Source organism: Stegostoma tigrinum, chromosome 10, assembly GCF_030684315.1.
Source record: "Stegostoma tigrinum isolate sSteTig4 chromosome 10, sSteTig4.hap1, whole genome shotgun sequence".
Lineage (NCBI taxonomy): Eukaryota > Metazoa > Chordata > Chondrichthyes > Orectolobiformes > Stegostomatidae > Stegostoma > Stegostoma tigrinum.
In genome coordinates, this window is record NC_081363.1 from 39,233,443 (window position 1) to 39,251,194 (window position 17,752).

A 17,752-nucleotide genomic window follows, 5' to 3' on the forward strand; every position below is an offset into this window, starting at 1 on the left:
CTAGATGTGTAAAGACTCAAAATACCACTTTGCAAACAGGAAATTTGTGAGCAAGTTCTAGCTTCAGAGAGAAACAGGAGAGGGAGCAAAAATTTTGAAAGGACTCTGCATAACTGACTGCTTTGTAGAAACCTCGATTCTTCAAAATTAGCATACCATCATTTTTAACTTTAAATTGTATGAAGAAATCCGGCTAAGAATTCCATGCACAGAACTCCAAATAGGCAGCTCAGAGGGGAGTTTAAACCAGGGAAGACAAGAAGACAAATGTATACAGAATCCAAATTTTGTTCTGTTTTGTGAAGTTAAGCAGTATGTAAGTGCCAAAACTATAGAAATGGTATCTGAGAGCGAGCAAGAGAGCACGAGAGCAAGAGAGAATAAAAGAGAGAGAGACAGGAGTAAGTGGGCGGGGGGGGGGGGGGGGGAGTTAAAGGTAGGTGGATGAGAAGGGAGGGATCTAGGGATTTTGTGATCTTTGACTGAGAGAAGGTCACCTTAATCAGAAAGTTTCTTATAGTCACTAGACCACCAGCAAGTACACAAATAGATCACGTCATTCACACTCCCAAAGCTGAACTATCTTTGCCATGATTAAAATGTCATAATTAGAACTATATTTCTCTCTTGTTCATGTAAAGCTACTTTATTTGAAGTAGACAAAGAAACCAAAAATGTTAACAGCTTTAAACAATGGTTCCTAATTGTGCAATAGATTGCTTTTTCAAAAACAGTAATTGAACTTTTCAAAAAATTGTAATTAGAGAGATGGAAGTGTGCAAATCATGATTCCATGGAGAAAGTTTGACAAAACTTCTAACTTCAAATTGTGTAGTTCTGAGTGCCATTAAGTATAAGGGTTACAGTACTGTTGCTATTGAAATTAAGCTGATATTTGGCGATCAAATAATGGAGCACCGTCAGGTATTGACACTGAAAATTAAATTTAATTTTAAATCTCTTCAACTCAATGTTGGAAAGTAGCTAGACAAAGTCAGAATTATAAAAACTATCAATATATGCATTGTAGGAAGTTCATGACTATACAGACACATATGTTCTTCATATCTGCAACCTTGATGTGTGGCTTTTTAGCAAAAGCGGATTGAATTGTTTCTGATCGCCTGAAATTGAAATAAAGCTCCAATTACAAATATAACATTACAAGGTGGCAATTTAAATTTACTGGAAGTTACTTTTAAAAACTACGTGCTCAAATAGTAGCAAAACAAAATATGAGAACGCTTTTCTCAATTAAAAAATGATTAATTTTCACCAGATCATTTGGCAACTTATGAAACCCATTAGCACAGTCTTCTATTAATTTTATAAACAAACATTTCATTCTTTTCTCATTCTGGCTTCTCTTTTGGAACCCCAGCTGCACATTTCACTTTTTCTGTATGGTCTGTTCAGTTCTAGCTTTATACTTGTCTTGTAAAGCATTGCCTATGTAGGTTTATACAGGGTCCAACAGCATGAGTGTTTTAAACACATACCAAAATTCTTTACACATCAATTTAAGTCCTACGGAAACCCAGCACATAACTATTGCAACTTTTATTTTATTCATCTGTGGGATTGGCTGTCCAGCACTTCTTGCCCATCCCCACTTGCCCTTGAGAAATGTCTTCTTGAACCGCTGCAGTCCACCTGCTGCAGGTTGACTCACAAAAACGTTAGGGAAGGAATTCCAGGATTGTGACCCAGGCAGTTACGGAACTGTGATATATTTCCAAGTCAGGATGGTGAGTGGCTTGGAGGGGAACTTGCAGGTGGCGGTGTTCCAATACGTCCGCTACCCTTGATGGGAGTGGTCATGGGTTTGGAAGGTGATGTCTGAGGATCTTTGGTGAATTTCTACTGTGCATCTTGTAGATCGTATACACTGCTGCTACTGGGTGTGTGGGTGCAGTGCCAAGCAAGAAGGCTGCTTTGTTCTGGATGGTGTCGGGCTTCATTAGTGTTGTTGGAGTTGCACATATGCAGGTAAGTGGAGAGCATTCAATCACACTCCTGACTGGTGCCTTGTAGATGGTGGACAGGCTTTGAGACAGGTGGTGAGTTACTCACCGCCGTATTTCTAGCTTCTGGCCTGCTCTTGTAGCCACTGTGTTTACATGATGAGTCCAGTTGGGTTTCTGGTCAATGAGAACAACCAGGATGTTTATAGTGGAGGATTCCACGATAGTAACACCATTGAATGTCAAGGGGTTGCAGTGAGATTGCCTCTTATTGGTGATGGTCATAGCCTGGCATTCGTGTAGCGTGAAAGTCACTTGACACTTGTCAGCCCAAGCCTGGATATTGTCCAGATCTTGTTGCATTTGAACAGTGACTGCTTCAGCATCTGAGGAGTCGCAAACGGGCGGCAAGTTGGCTCTGTGGTTACAGTGCTGCCTCACAATGCCAGGGCCCCCGGTTCAATTCCACCCTTGGGCAACTGTCTGTGTGGAGTTGGAACATTCTCGCTGTATCTGCGTGGGTTTCCTCCGGGTGCTCTGGTTTCCTCCCACTGTCCAAAGATGTGCAGGCTAGGTGGATCGGCCATGCTAAATTGCCCGTAGTGACCAGGGTTGCATTAATGAGATGGAGTAAACATAAGAACTGCCAGGTGAAAGGGAAAGGGTAGGAGAATGGGTCTAGGTGGGTGCTCTCGGAGGGGTGGTGTGGAATTGTTGGGCTGAATAGCCTGTTTCTATGATCATAGAGCCATAGCAATTCTATGCTTTTACGAAATGGTGCTTAACATTGCACAATCATCGGTGAACATCCCCACTTCTGACCTTATGATAGAGGGAAAGTCATCGATGAAGCAGCTGGAGACTGTTGGACTGAACACTACCCTGAGGAGCTCCTGCAGAGATGTTCTGGAGCTGAGACAATTGACCTACAACAACAACGACCATCTTTCTATGTATGAGGCATGAGTCCAATCAGCGGAAAGTTTGTCCCCTGATACCCACTGATTCCAGTGTTGCTATGGCTCCTGGATGCCACACTTAGTCGAATGTAGCCTTGATGTCAAAGGTTATCACACTCACCTCATCTCTGGAATTTAGCTCTTTTGACCATGTTTGAACCAAGGCTGTAATGAGGTCAGGAGTGACCCAGGCAGAACCCATACTGGGCGTCACTCAGCAGGTTTGTGCCAAGGTGCTTCTTGATGGCACTGTTGACGATGCCTTCCATCACTTAACTGATGATCAAGAGTAGACTAATGGGGAGGTAATTGGCCGAGTTGGATTTGTCATGTTTTGTGCACACGGCATACTTGGGCAATTTTCCAGATTGTCAGGTAGATACTAGTGTTGTAACTGTACTGGAACAGCTTGGCATCTTAGTAATGTTTTGTTTTGTTCTGTGCTCATATTCGTTCTTCCTTTTTGTTCTTTTCTCCACTCAAACTTATTACATTTCTAACTTCTCAGAATTCTGGTAAGAGGCCACACACTAGAAATTTTAACCTGCTTTTCTCACAACAGATGCTGTCAGACCTGCTGCGCATTTCCAGCATTTTCTGATTTCATGTAGGTTGTATTCAACCGTACGATGATCATTTGGATTGTTTCAAAAGCCCCAAATTTGGCTTCATAAACAGCAAAATAGCTTGGATAACAGCCTACTGTTCAAAAATATTTCAAGAGAAATATTTATGACGACCAGTGGATATGAAGGGTACAATGCAAATACAAAACTGCCCTTTGCAGGTGCCAGTCTACTATATGAGTTAAGAGTAGGAATAGGTCATTCAGTTCCTCTAGTCTGCTTTGCCTTTCAATAGAAAGCAGCTGATCTAAACGTGACCTCAATTCCACTTTTCCACCCACCCTGGATAACATTAGATTCTTGAATCTCAAGGGAGTCTTTTCACCCCTGCATTAAAAAGTATTAGACAACTCTATCTTGGGAACTCCACTTGGGAAGCATGTACCAAAAACTTGAAAAGGAACATTTCTCATCTCTAATCTTAAATGGCAGGCTCCTTTTCTTTTTCTGAAAAAAAAAAATTGTGTCAACTGGTTCTAGTCTCTCCCAAAAGGATGCTTTCAGCATCTACCCAGTCAAGTCATTGCCATATCCAGTGTCTCTAGTGGTTTCTTGATATCACATGAAGTGAACTAAATTGGTTGAAGACTGGCATTTGTGATGCTGTGAACTTCAAGTAGAGGTCGAAGTTGATCATCCACTCAGCAATTCTGGCTGAAGATGGATGCAAATGCTTCAGCATTGTTTTTTTTTAGAAACTAATGTGCTCACTTTACCCCTCCTCCTCCACTAATGAAAATGGGGATACTTGTGGAGCCTCCGCTTCCTGTTAGCGGTTTAATTGTCCACTACCACTCACTGGATGTAGCGAGATTACAGATTTTAGATCTGAGCCAGTGACTGTGGGATCATTTCATTCTGATGCTTCCACGCTGCTTCTGCTATTTGACATGCAGGGAGTCCTGTACTGTGTCTTCAACATTCGACACCTAATTTTTAAGGTATGCCTGATGTTGCTCCTGGGATGCTCACTTGCACACTTCATTTAATCAGAGTTGATTTCCTGGCTTGATGGAAATGGTGAAATGGATGATATGCCAGAGAGGCTAAGGATAACCTAGGGCCCATGTCCAAAGGTGCTCTTAAATTTCTCATATCAGTGAAACCTGGATCAAAACTAAACATTTTGATCTCCAAAGATTCAGCAGTTGCCAATAGTTCACCCAAATAGGTGGCTACTATTCATGTATGAACATTGCTATTGAGTGTGAGCATCAATTTATTACAACCACAGCAATGAAAAGGACTACGCAATTCCCTCCATTCCCACCAGTTTTGATGAGCTCCAACAAGGATGCATATGCATCCTTTGTGCATGAGCAATCTTTGGTTAGCTGAGATGCCCTGATATTAAATTGCTTGCTGACGTTCACCATTATGGCTCCAAAGTTAACAGTCAATTGGATGACTTGATGGCAAGTGCATAGCACCTGTGCTATCATACCTAGGAAGCAGGGTGGGAGAGAAAAGGCAGAAGTAGGACATAATGTGATGGCAAGAAAAAAAGACATCAGCCAATGTTATTGGATACATAGAAAAAAAATATACAAATACCTGTGCACATAATGCAGCTGGTGAATGGAGTCGATAGCTAACACCATTTCTGCGATGTAAAATTTGGACATTTCTTCTGGAAGTCGGTCTTCAAACTTGCTGAGCAACGTCAGTAGATCCCCACCCACATAGTAGTCCATGACTAAATACTAAAAATACACAAAAATGCACTTAATATGACACTATGAATACTATGTTGAGCTTTATACATATTTGGTTAAAAAGAAGACAATCAGTAAACAAAATGATTATTACTGACCAGAATCCTGCAGTTTAACAATTTAAGACAGATGTTCTTTTCAAAGGAAACTGTATGCCATCCTTATTGTTTCGTTAATGTATTTCAAGCAGAAGTAGACTTACCAAGTAGTTGTCATCTTGGAAGGCATAGTGTAAGGTAGTAATCCACTGGCAATCACCATTCACCAGAACATTCCTTTCTTCTCGAAAGCAAGCGGTCTTTACAAAAAGGAAGTCTTTTATAAGTTTGACTGTATATATTTAGTGAAGTTGCATTATTTCCTGCATTAATTCCAAGTTTAAACTTACATGCAGACAATTCAAGTGGACTACTGGTCTGACCAGGAAATCAATTCGTCTGATAACTAAAAGGAATTAATAAACTGAAGAAAAGCTAGCTCACAATTAAAGTTTCACAATTTAAAAATTATTTTGAAACTGAAACATTCCATTCCGAGTCACTGTTAAGATTTCACATAGACTGCCCTTCTTTCCATTCTGACTATAATTGAGGTTACTTGTTAGCTAATGATATGGTTTACTTAGTACTAATCACCGGCTCCTGTGGCACACTAATACTGTCCCTACTTCTGACCAAGGTTCAAGTCCCACGTGCTCCAAAGGCAAGTAATAACATGTTTAAAAGGGTTGATTAGAAAATATTTACCACGAATCATCAGTCTGGCAGCAAACATTTATTGACATTTAGGTGTGGATTCAAAACTAAAAACAATGGCTGCATTATACCACTAATATCAGGTGTCAACAGGAAATTGTTGCTTTCAGTATTAGGAGTAATGTTTTAGAATTGTAGCATACTTAAAACACTGCTACTGGTTCATTTACAAAGACTTTAATTGTAAAGAAAGACAACCACAAATCTGCCTGAAATATACTGAGCAAATAGTTTTAAGGTAGAGATGTCGTACATTTTCAAATGAAATCCAAATAAACTGAGCAAATGAAGTGAGTTTAGGGGAAAAAAATCAATTCTGTGGCATCATGTGTTTACAAGCTGTAAATCCCTCTCCAGTTCTGTTCTTTTTTCTGACTGCAAAGAGGAAAGACTGAGGGCATACAAGCAAATCAGAAAGGGAAAAAATAGTGATCAAATTAATTCAGAAAAATTAGAGTTTGGACAACAGTAAATATTTTGCTGTAGTAACGATTTTCAACATCACTGGTAAACTAAAGTTTCAACCACACTGGAAGCTTGAATGGAGGCGAACTCTACATAGTGGAATTTAAATTTGTATTAAATTATCAAACATCTGCAAATATAGAGGGGTGTTATTCAAACAGGATTGAGTAATCTTCCAGCCAGAGCAGAAAATGACTGGGACATAGTGGCACATATCCCTGATTAGCTTTTTGTCATCCTTTTCTTAGATCAGCTAAACAATCACTATGGTAGATTTGGAATTATAGGTCACTGAGTATTCATTTTAAAATATAATCCATTATAATGGCCAGAAAGGCAGGTAGGTGATTGTAGATTAAAGTATTGCACTACCTAAGTGATTTGTTCAAAGAACGGTGGCTCAGTGGTTAGCACTGCAGCCTCACAGCGCCAGGGACCCAGGTTCGATTCCAGCCTCGGGTAACTGCCTGTGTGGAGTTTGCACATTCTCCCTGTGTCTGCGTGGGTTTCCTCCGGGTGCTCCGGTTTCCTCCCACAGTCCAAAGATGTGCAGCCTAGGTGGATCGGCCATGCTAAATTTCCCTTAGTGTTCAGGGGTGTGTGGGTTATAGGGGGTCTGGGTGGGATGCTCCAAGGGGCGGTGTGGACTTGTTGGGCTGAAGGGCCTGTTCCACACTGTAGGGAATCTAATCTAATCTAAACACTGCACTTCCAACAGGTTTAATGTAAAGAACTGTGAATGCAGATCAAAAAATAATACCTTTAACCAAGCTGTTTTCACTCTGTAGTTTCTAAAACTTCTGAGTAGAAGATGCCTTGAAGTAACTGTCAAATTTCATTTCAAAAACAAGTAGGTAAATCTTTACGCTGTCAGTATTTCCTTTCCTTGAAAGGACCCCTAATGTGAATGTAACTCGATGGCAAGTCAAATCCAGTCTATCAGCAAAGTCATGATGTTTCCTTTTCAATACATCAGCACAATTGTAGTAAGAAGAAAAAAAGCAGTAAAATTTCTTCCTTACTGCCACTTATAGACATCCCTTTAATGTCAGATATCAAAATGTATACGCTGGCCCCTCACAAGCAGTGTATATAATTGATATTTTAGTTATAAAAATTCATCTTGTGAGCAAAATCCTTCTAGCTTAAATCAACCTTCTACACAAATGTTGGCTTGCAAGGATTGGGTAGTTCAGTTGGCTGGATGGCTAGTTTGTGATGCAAACAATGCATGCCCAACTTGCATACTGGTTAAGATCACCACGACAGCCAGCTTCTCAACCTCGCCACTCACCTGAGATAAAGGAACCTTGGATTAAAGTCACCACCAGTTATCTCTCTCAGGCTAGAAGTAGCCTATGGTTCTCTGGGATTACGACGAATCGCAACAACCACGTTAATTTTTTATTACGACGAATCGCAACAACCACATTAATTTTTTTTTTTACGCTGATGTTTCAGATACTCAAGGTTTATCCAATTTCAGGTGTGTTTGAAAATAATAGTTAGAATTTGCAATTACAAACCAGCTTAAGCATAAACTGTCAAAACATTTATTTTGAAAGGCCGCTACGCTGAGCAAGTGAATGTGTTGCAACAGTACTCATTTTGACAGAGTCTTGAAAATTATTTCCCAACTAAATTTCTCTTTTTAGAAAGCAAAAGAAGCTTTTTAAAAAAAAAATCAGAAAGGACACAGTTAGTTGTGGAATCATATCATGTCACGATCATAAGATTCAACCGTGAGGTCTGTGCCATGGCACATTTTCTCCGGAACTCAAAGCATCAATGCATTTGTATGGTGATCAATCCCAAAATGGAAATTTCGGATTATTAGCACACACTGAAATCTATATCAAACTGAGCTTACCTCAGCACGTTTCAGCATCTCCCACTTATTAAGTATTTTCATAGCATAAACACGTTCAGTGTTTTTCATCTTCACAACTGCCACCTGTAAGGGACAAAAATCTGAAATCTCAATCTCAGTTTATAAATCATTAGTCAAGTCAAACCTAACAAAGGACAGATTCCATATATAATTTAATTATTTGTTCTGTAAGCAAGTCATTGTCATACACTTTTCCAAAAAATTTAACACATTTTTATTAATTTTACTGAATCAAAGTGTACAGCAGAGAAGGCAGCAACCTGGGATATCATGATATTGCATCAACTCTTTCAAACAGCAAGTCAGAATTGCCTGGTTCTTTACCTAGATGACAGTAATTTTGTTTTGAGTCCTGAAGAAGGGTAATACCTGAAATGCTGATTGCTCCTTGCCTCCATATGCTGCCTGGCCTGCTGTGTTCTTCCGGCCTCCTGTCTGTCTACCTTGGATCCTGCATCTGCAGTTTTTTTTGTCTCAACATTTTTTTCCTCTCATTCAGTGTTTATCCAACAGCCTTTTGAAACTCACAGGTGAATCTATTTCCATTACTCTATCAGGCAGAGTGTTCCAAATCAAAATTATTTGTGAGAAAATATAATTCCTTGTATGGCCCTGGTTCTTCTTCCAATCTCCATAAATCTGTACCATCTGGTTGTTGACCTTTCAGCCATGAAGTCAACTCAATAATATTTGTCCAAAGTTGATATTTTATTCAATAAGTTAGATTTTGCATGAAGATGCATATTATAGCCAAGAAGCAAAATGTATTTTTCATCAGCTTAGCGCAATTTCTGCCGAGCTGCTTTTCCAAACTATATGCAGAATTTGAAAATTTGAAAAGCTTTATGCACAAATCTTCTGTGTAAAACTGGCAGGTCATAAAGACTATAAACTGGAATTCATTTAAAATTAAAATCAGCAAAGAATCAAATTGAATCTTCAGGTAATTAGAAGTTTTTAAATCATTATCAGTTCTTTGGTTGAAGTAGTAAACGTAAACATTTTAATGACTAACAACTGCAACTGAGAGGAGGAAAAAAGGCCACCTCGTTTTGCTGTACTCCAGTAACTGCACTGAAGTAATTTAAAATGCCAGAGACAGCACCAGGTGAAGCAAAATCAGAGTCCATAAATTTTAAGATAGTTATGGGTAAGGATAAAACTGGTCCTCAGGTGAAAGTGTTAAATTTGGGTAAGGCCAATTTCAGTAGCATTAGGCAGGAACTGGAAAAATTGGGTTGGGAGCAGCTGTTTGAGGGTAAATCCATATCTGGCATGTGGGAAGTCTTTTAAAAACCAGTTGATAGTAGTTCAGGACCAGCATTTTCCTGTGAGAATGGCAAAATTCAGGAACTCCGGATGATAGGAAACAGTGTAAGTTTAGAGAAATAAATAAGGAAGCATATGAAAGGTTTAGGCAACTGAAATCAGACAAAACCCTTGAGGAAAACTAAGGAAACAGGGAATAACTTAAACAAGGAATTAGGAGGACTAAAAATAGCCATGAAATGCACTTGGTAAATGAGATTTAGGATAATCCCAAGGCATTTTATATACCTATTAGGAGCAAGGAGGTAGCTAGGGAACAGTTATGTCCATTAAAGGAAGGAACTTACACATGAAGCCACAGGAAGTGAGTGAGGTCCTTAACCAGTATTTTGCACCGGTATTCACCAACATGATGATCGTGGTAATGATAGTATTTGGCAGTGGCATGTCTATATTCTACAGCATGTCGATAGTCAGGTGGTGGTGGGGCTGGGTGTTTTGAAAAAAACATTAAGGTAGTTAAGTTGTCAGGGCCTGATAGAATCTATCCTAGAATACTGAGGGAGGCAAGGAACGAGATTACTCGGGCCTTGACAGAGATCTCTGTAACCTCTTTAGCCACAGACGAGGTCCCAGAATACTGGAGAATAGCCAATATTGTTCATTTACTTAAAATGTACAACAGGGAAAATCCAGAAAATAATAGACTGACAAGCCTTACATTAGTGTTGGGGAAATTAGTGAAGATTCTTCGTGAAATGATTCACTCATTTTTGGAAAAGAATGAACTTACTAGAAATTGTCAGCATGGCTTTGTGCTGGACAGGTCTTATCTCTCAAATCTGATTTGCGTTTTCTGAGGAAATGACAAATATAATTGATATGGGTAGAGCAGTGGATATAGTTTACCTGCACCTTACTACAGCATTTGGCAAGATCCCTTATGGTAGGTTGGTCCAGAAGATTAAGTCATGTGGGATTCATGGTGAGTTAAGATGGATACAAAATTGGCTTGGTCGTAGAGGACGGAGCATTTTTGTGGAGGACTATTATTCTGACTGGAAATCTGTGACCAGTGGTGTTCTACAAGGATTAGTGCCAAGATCTCCGTTGTTTGGAATATGTGATAAACAAATGGCAGCTGAAAACGTATGTAGTCTGTTTAATTAAGTTTGCCGAATTCATGAAAATTGGTGGAGTTGAGGTTAGTGAGGAACTTTGTCAAAGGACACAGCAGAATATAGGTCAGTTGGAAAATTTGGCAGAGCAATGGCAGGTGGAGTTTAATCCAGACAAGTGTGAGGTGGTGCTTTCTGGGAAACCAATTATAGGAAGGTATGCAGTAAATGGCAGGACTCTTGATGTAGAGAAGGATCTTGGGCTGCAAGTCAATAGGTCCCTGAAAGCTGCAACATAAGTGGATAAGGTAATAAAAAAAGGCATATGGCATGTTTACCTGCATTGGTTGGGGCACTGGGTATAAAAGTTGGCAAGTTAAGCTGCAGCTGGGCCGATGGAACAAAGAGCAGCAGATGGAGTGTAATTTAGATAAATGCCATGTTTCATTTTGGTACAACAAAGATTGGCAGGGCTTTCAGAGTTGAGGTGGGGCCCTGGGGAGTGTTGTCAAACAGAGAAGCTAGGGGTACAAGTACATAATTCCTTGAAAGTGGCACCACAGATAGACAAGTTAGTGACAAAGGAAATTGGCACACTTGCCTTCAATGGTCATTGCATTGAGTATAGGAGTTAGGACATCATGTTGTAATTGTCCAAGACACTTGCGAGGCTAAGTTTACAGTACTGTATACAATTCTAATTGTCCAGCTATGGGAAGGATGCTGTTAAACTGGAAAGGGTGCAGAAAAGATTGACAAGGATGTTACCACGATCGGAGCATTTCAGTTATCAGGAGACACTGGACAGGCTTGCATTTTTTTCACTTGGAGCAGAGGAGACCAAGGAGTGACCTCACAGAGGTTTATAAAATCATTGATAAGGTGAATAGCCAAGGTCTTTTCCCCAGGTCAGGGGAGTCTAAAACTAGAGGAATAAGTTTAAAGTGCGATGAGAAAGATTTAAAACAGACCTCAGAAGCAACTTTTTCATACAAAGGGTGCTGTATATACAGAAGTGATAGAGGCAAGTACAATTACAATATTTAAAAGACATTTGGACAGCTACAAGAATAGGATACCTTCAGAGGGATATGGGCAAATGCAGGCAAATTTAACTAGTTCAGTTCAGGAAACCTGGTCAACATGGATAAGTTGGACCAAAAGGGGCTATTTTTGTGCTGTATTACTCTATGACATGTTTCCTCAGGGTGCAAGTGTTAAACACAAGGGGGCACAGGATGAAAGTTTGAGGTGAAAAGTTCAAAGGAAATATGCAAGGCAATTTATTTACACAGATGGTGGTAGGTACCTGGAGTACACTGGCTGAAGAGGTGGGAGAAGCAGATACAATAGCAATGTTTAAGAGGCACTCAGACAGACGCATGGACAGGCAGGGAATCAAGGAAGATGGACCCATGTACAAGCAAGAGCGATTAGTTTAGAATGGCATCAGGGTCAGTACTGACATGGTGTCTGAAGAGCCTATTCCTATGCTGTACTGTTTTATGTTCTAGTCATTCCGCGAGTACTGCTATATACTAGTGACAATGACCTCTCAACTACTGCATCTCATGTACCAACTTGTTTTGTGTTGTCATTTTAAAGGTTAAACAGAGATAAAAAGACCATTCCAGTCATCAGATACTAAGTTTGTTATGGAATTCAAGTTGTGTCAGTACCAGTTGAAAGAAACAGAACATGGTGAAAACATTAATTCAGTCACTAATCAATGGCCCTGATCGCACATTAAATGCATCGAGTTTTATGAAGAAGAGTATCTGTTGTCTTATTATGAGCAATGCCTCAGAAGATCTACTTAATATTTTGTAACTATTTCATAACATTGCTAAGAATTATAACAGGTCATGTTTTGGTCATTAATTCCTATTCCAATATTTCCAAATTAAACAGGGACATCTACTTTAAATGGGCTGACATTTCTCTGTAGTGTTATTATTCTCTGCAAATTATTCTCAAATCAGAATAATGTAAAAGTTAAATAATTACTATGAATTTTATTCTTCACTAAAAATGAGGCTTCTAACCCTGAACCAAAGAGCTGGAACAAACTGGTTACAGTGATAAAAGACCTGTGGCAGAGAACTGGCCAGCAAGTATCACCACACAGCATTATAAAAATCAATTTCTGCTCTCATTGTAGTGTACAGTGCTGTTCAACATCCCTCCTGCAAGTGAACTCTTCCCTAAAGGTGCTGGAAGCCCAAAATCCCACAAACACCTCCTCCATTCACTGCCTCAGAACGGTTATTATTACTCTCAACTAACTTTTTACTTTTGTTGTAATATCTTTCATTCTTCTGGTTTCAGAATACAGCTCCCAAATGAAATCTCTATCGACTTCTAAACTGCTGAATTGGTTAAATATCCAATTTATTCAACCACATTTAATTGTGGCATGATCAGGCAAATCAGAAAAAAATGAAAACCAACTACTCATGACTGTAATTTCTTTGAATATTCACTATTCTAATTCTTCCTGGGTCCCTCATATTTCACCAAGCCAGTTTCATCTGCTCACGTTCATTTGAATGTTCCAGCAATTGAGTCATGACTTGAATGATGAGGTTTATCCCGAAGAAAGAGAGGGAACAAAGCAAAAGGCAAAGGGAAGGGCAAACCATTATGGCCCAGTAAACCTCATGAATTCACCACACAAAGATAATGCCTAATCAAGAATTAAGAGTGAAGCACAACGGATCACTTGCGAGAAAGCATTTCAAGCACAATGATACTTTGGATTATAAGCCCTCAACAAATCATCTTAAGACTGATATAACAAGGTTTATAGGTGGATGAAACACAGCAGGCCAAGCAGCAGAGGCGCAGGAAAGCTGACGTTTTGGTTCGAGACCCTGCTTCAGAAAAAAATCCTTCTTCAAAAAATCTTGAGGCTGGTGATGTTATTTAGCATTGATGAACAACTGGTTAAAGGGTTGATGTAATGGGGAGGTTTCCTGATTTCTGGGCACAAAGACCAGTTCAGGGCGGGGATGGAAATGGGACCAGTACAAACTGGATGGGTTATACTTGGGGTAGGACCAGAGGTGTTGCCCTACAGGAATATTTGCTAGAGGGTCGGGGAGAATTTAAAGTTAAATTGGCAGGGGTGGGAGCTTGTGTCGGGGAAAGGGAAATCGAGTTCATGAGCAAAAGACAGAAGAGAATAGGGGAAGTGAAAGGCAAAGGAATCAGAGGCCAGAATTAAAGAAAGCCAAAAGTAAAACAAAGTGGTGGTATTGGGAGAAGGAATATTAAGACGACAACCCTTTAGGCTTTGCGCCACAGTGCAGAGTGTTATATGCACTTACATGTATAATAACCTTGACTTTAAACTACTTTACTTTCTCCCATACTCCAACTCCACATATATTTCTAAAATAGGAATACTATCTCTCCAAGTCTTTTGTGAACCCTGATTCTCCTTTACCTTATCTGCCAAAGCCACCTCATGTCCCGTTATAGTGCTCCTTATTTTTCTTTCAAAATGTACTTCGGCACCCTCTATACTCTTCAAGGAATCCACACAATTTCAGGTGTATATACATACCATATGCCTCCTTTCTCTTGACTTGATCCTCAAGAACTCCAGTCATCCAGGGTTTCCTACTCCTGCCAGCCTTACACCGAGGTGGTAGACATGCTTGCTGAGCTAATGAGTTTGGCTGCAAATGTTTTGTCAGCCTGTTAGGTAACATCGTCAGTGCGTCTCCGGTGACGCATCCGTGTTCTGTCCTGCTGCTTGTTACTTATGTGCCTCGGTTTGCTGGGTGGTTGGTAATGCTTCTGGTTCTGTTTCTCAGTAAATTAGACCCTTTGTACAAATCAAACATGTTTGTTGATGGAGTTGCGGTTGGAATTCCCTGGTGTCTCTCCGTTTGGCTTGTGCAATTATGGATGTGTTGTCTCAGTCAAATTCATGTCCCTCATTGTCCATGCGTAGTGAGACAAGCGAGAATTGGTAGAGTCTCTTGATGGCAAGTTGGTGTTAGTGTATCCATGTTGTCAATTTTCTTCCAGTTTGGCCTATGTAGCATTTCTTACAGTCCTTGCATGGTATATTGTATATTACACCGGTTTTGGGTGTGGGATCCTTTACGCTCGTCAGTAGCTGTCGTGGGGTGGTTGTTGGTTTGCTCTGATACCTAGGGGTCCGAGTAGTCTAGTGGTAATTTCTGACACGTCCTTGATGTACAGTAGGGCGATTAGGGAGCTAGTCATGTTGTGATCCTGTTGTGGTCTGTCTCGGAGGTAACAGCAGATTGCGCTTTTTGGGTATCCATTCCTTTTGAAGGCCGCTGCAATGCATTGTGGCTTATTTGAATAGTGTCCTGATGCAGCTCAGTTTGTGGGAGTTCAGGTGGTTGCCAGTGTGATGGAGTATCTGATCTGTATGCATGGTCTTTCTACATACACTAGTCCCCATTGTTTTTGCATTCTACCATTAGGTCCGGGAAGGGTAGTCAGTTGTTGGTCTCCTCTTTCATGAATTTTATCCTGGTATGGATGTTGTTTGTGTGTTGGCGCGTATCTTCTAGTTTAGTGTGTGTGTTTAATAGTCATGAAGGTGTGATCCACATATCGGATCCAAAGTTTGCTTTGTGTAGTGGGGAGCACTGTCCATTCTAACCTTTGCATTACTGCTTCTGCATTAATCTGGATACTGGGGACCCACTGGTGTTCCATTGATTTGCCTGTATATGCTGTTGTTGAAGGTGAAAGTGAAGGTGAAGTGGCACAGATCTAGTGTTTTCATGATGGTGTCTTTATTGATATTTTTGGCATCCTGGGTTGTCTGCCTATTCATCCAGTACTGTGGCAATTGTTTTTTTAGCTAGTTCGACGTTTGTGAATGTAAATAGTGCTGTTACGTCAAAAAATATCATCTCATCCTCTTCTATCCTGGTGTCCTTGACGATGTCAAGGAATTCTTGTGATGAGTGGATGGAATGGATAGTCAACACTAAGTATTTCAATTTCTGTTTAGTCCTTTGGCAAGTTGATGTGTTGTTGTGCCTGGTAGTGAGATGATGGGTCTGAGGGGGAACCCCAGTTTGTGTACCTTAGAGTCTGTGAAATCGGAGTTTGTTGAATCCAACACACTGATTATATAGCATGTCTACCACCTCATCCACAACCCTAGCTACAAATCTTCTCAAAAGACTTACCCTTCACTCTACCAGGAACGTGCTGGCCCTGAACCTTCATTAACTCACTTTTGAAAGCCTCCCACATACTAATCATCCCTTTGCCTGCCAACAGCTTTCCTTCATCAACTTTTGAAAGGTCCTGTCTAACCATCAAAATTGGTCTTGGTCCAATTTAGAACACTAACTTGTCTTCCATTGTGAAAGTTGATGACAATTACCTATATAGTTCCTGCGCCATTTCTTTGTCCCCCATTGCTACTTCTCCAGCTTTATATTCCAGCAGTCTAATAACTACTCATGCCCTTCTCTCATCTTTTAGGATTCTAAACAAACTCTTGCAACCTTACCAGCTAGCTTCCTCTCAAATTTTATCTTCTTTCCTCCTATTGCTTTAGTTATCCACTGCTGGTTTCCCGAATCCTCTGATTTCCCACTAAATCTTCATGCTTCTTATTTTGCTCTAATGTGGTCCCTAACTTCCCGCATCAGCTATGGTTGCCTCACCCTGCCGATACAATGCTGCTTCTTCCTTGGGATGAATTTTTTGCCAAGCATGCCAAATTACCCCTAGAAACTCCTGCCACTATTGCTGCTCCACCTTCTCTGCTAGTCTCCCCTTTCAATCAACTCTGGCCAGTCTTTTGTCAGATCTTTGTAGTTACCTTTACTCAATTCTAATACTATAACATCTGATTCAAGCATCTCCCTCTCAAGATTATGGTCATTGACAACTAGGGGTTCTTTCATCTTAAGTACTCTAACTAAGTCTCTTTCATTACACATCAAATTCAGTATTGCCTCTTCCCTAGTAGGATCCACCACAAGCTGCTCCAAAAAAAACATCTTGCAGACGTTTCACAAACTTCTTTGCTTGAGATCAAAGACCAATCTGATTTACCCAGTCCATTTGCATATTGATGTTTTTTATGATTATTCCAATACTGCCTTTCTTCTATGCCTTTTGTATTGCCAGATTTATTTTCTTCCCAAATACTACTAGGAAGCCTGTACATATCTCCTACCAGTCATTTTTCCATTGCAATTCCTCAAATCTACCCACACAGAGCATTCAATCACACTCTTGACTTGTACCTTGTAGATGGTGGACAGGCTTTGAAGAGTCAGGAGGTGAGTTACTCTCCATAGTATTCTTAGATTTGAGCCTGCTCTGGTAGCCACTGTGTTTATATGATGAGTCCAGTTGAGTTTCTGGTCAATGATAACACCCAGGATGTTTATAGTGGGGGATTCCGTGATGGCAACACCACTGAATGTCAAGGGGTTGTGGATAGATTGTCTCTTATTGGTGATGGTCATAGCCTGGCATTTGTGTGGCATGAATGTCACTTGCCACTTGTCAGCCCAAGCTTGGATATTGTCCAGATTTTGTTGCATTTGAACACTGACTGCTTCAGCATCTGCGGAGTCGCAAATGGTGCTAAACATTGTGCAATCATCGGTGAACATCCCCACTTCTGACCTCATGATAGATGGAAGGTCATTGATGAAGTAGTGAAGATGGTTGGGCTGAGGACACCACTCTGAGGAACCAATGCAGAGATGTCCTGGAGCTGAGACAATTGACCTCCAACAACCACGACCATCTTCCTATGTATCACGTATGATTCCAACCATCGGAGAGTTCGTCCTCTGATACCCATTGGTTCCAGTTTTGCTATGGCTCCTTGATGCCAAACTCAGTTGAATGCAGCCTTGATGTCAAGGGCTATCACACTCACCTCACCTTTGGAATTTCGCTCTTTTGTCCACAGAACATAGAGCAATACAGCGCAGAACAGGCCCTTTGGCCCTCTATGTTGCA

The 17,752-nt window shown here is 40.4% G+C and overlaps 1 protein-coding gene across 7 annotated transcripts in view; it reads right to left on the bottom strand.

Moving 5' to 3' along the window:
• Positions 1–17,752, bottom strand: part of cdc42bpb (CDC42 binding protein kinase beta (DMPK-like)) — a 204,417-nt gene that overhangs the window by 78,487 nt on the left and 108,178 nt on the right. For all 7 annotated transcript variants that reach the window (XM_048537365.2, XM_048537364.2, XM_048537362.2 and 4 more), the window contains exons 3-5: positions 8,355–8,438; positions 5,467–5,562; positions 5,104–5,252 (exon numbers count right to left, since the gene is read on the bottom strand). In XM_048537365.2, coding sequence (XP_048393322.1) covers positions 5,104–5,252; positions 5,467–5,562; positions 8,355–8,438 — 329 coding nt within the window. The remainder of the gene's footprint in view (positions 1–5,103; positions 5,253–5,466; positions 5,563–8,354; positions 8,439–17,752) is intronic.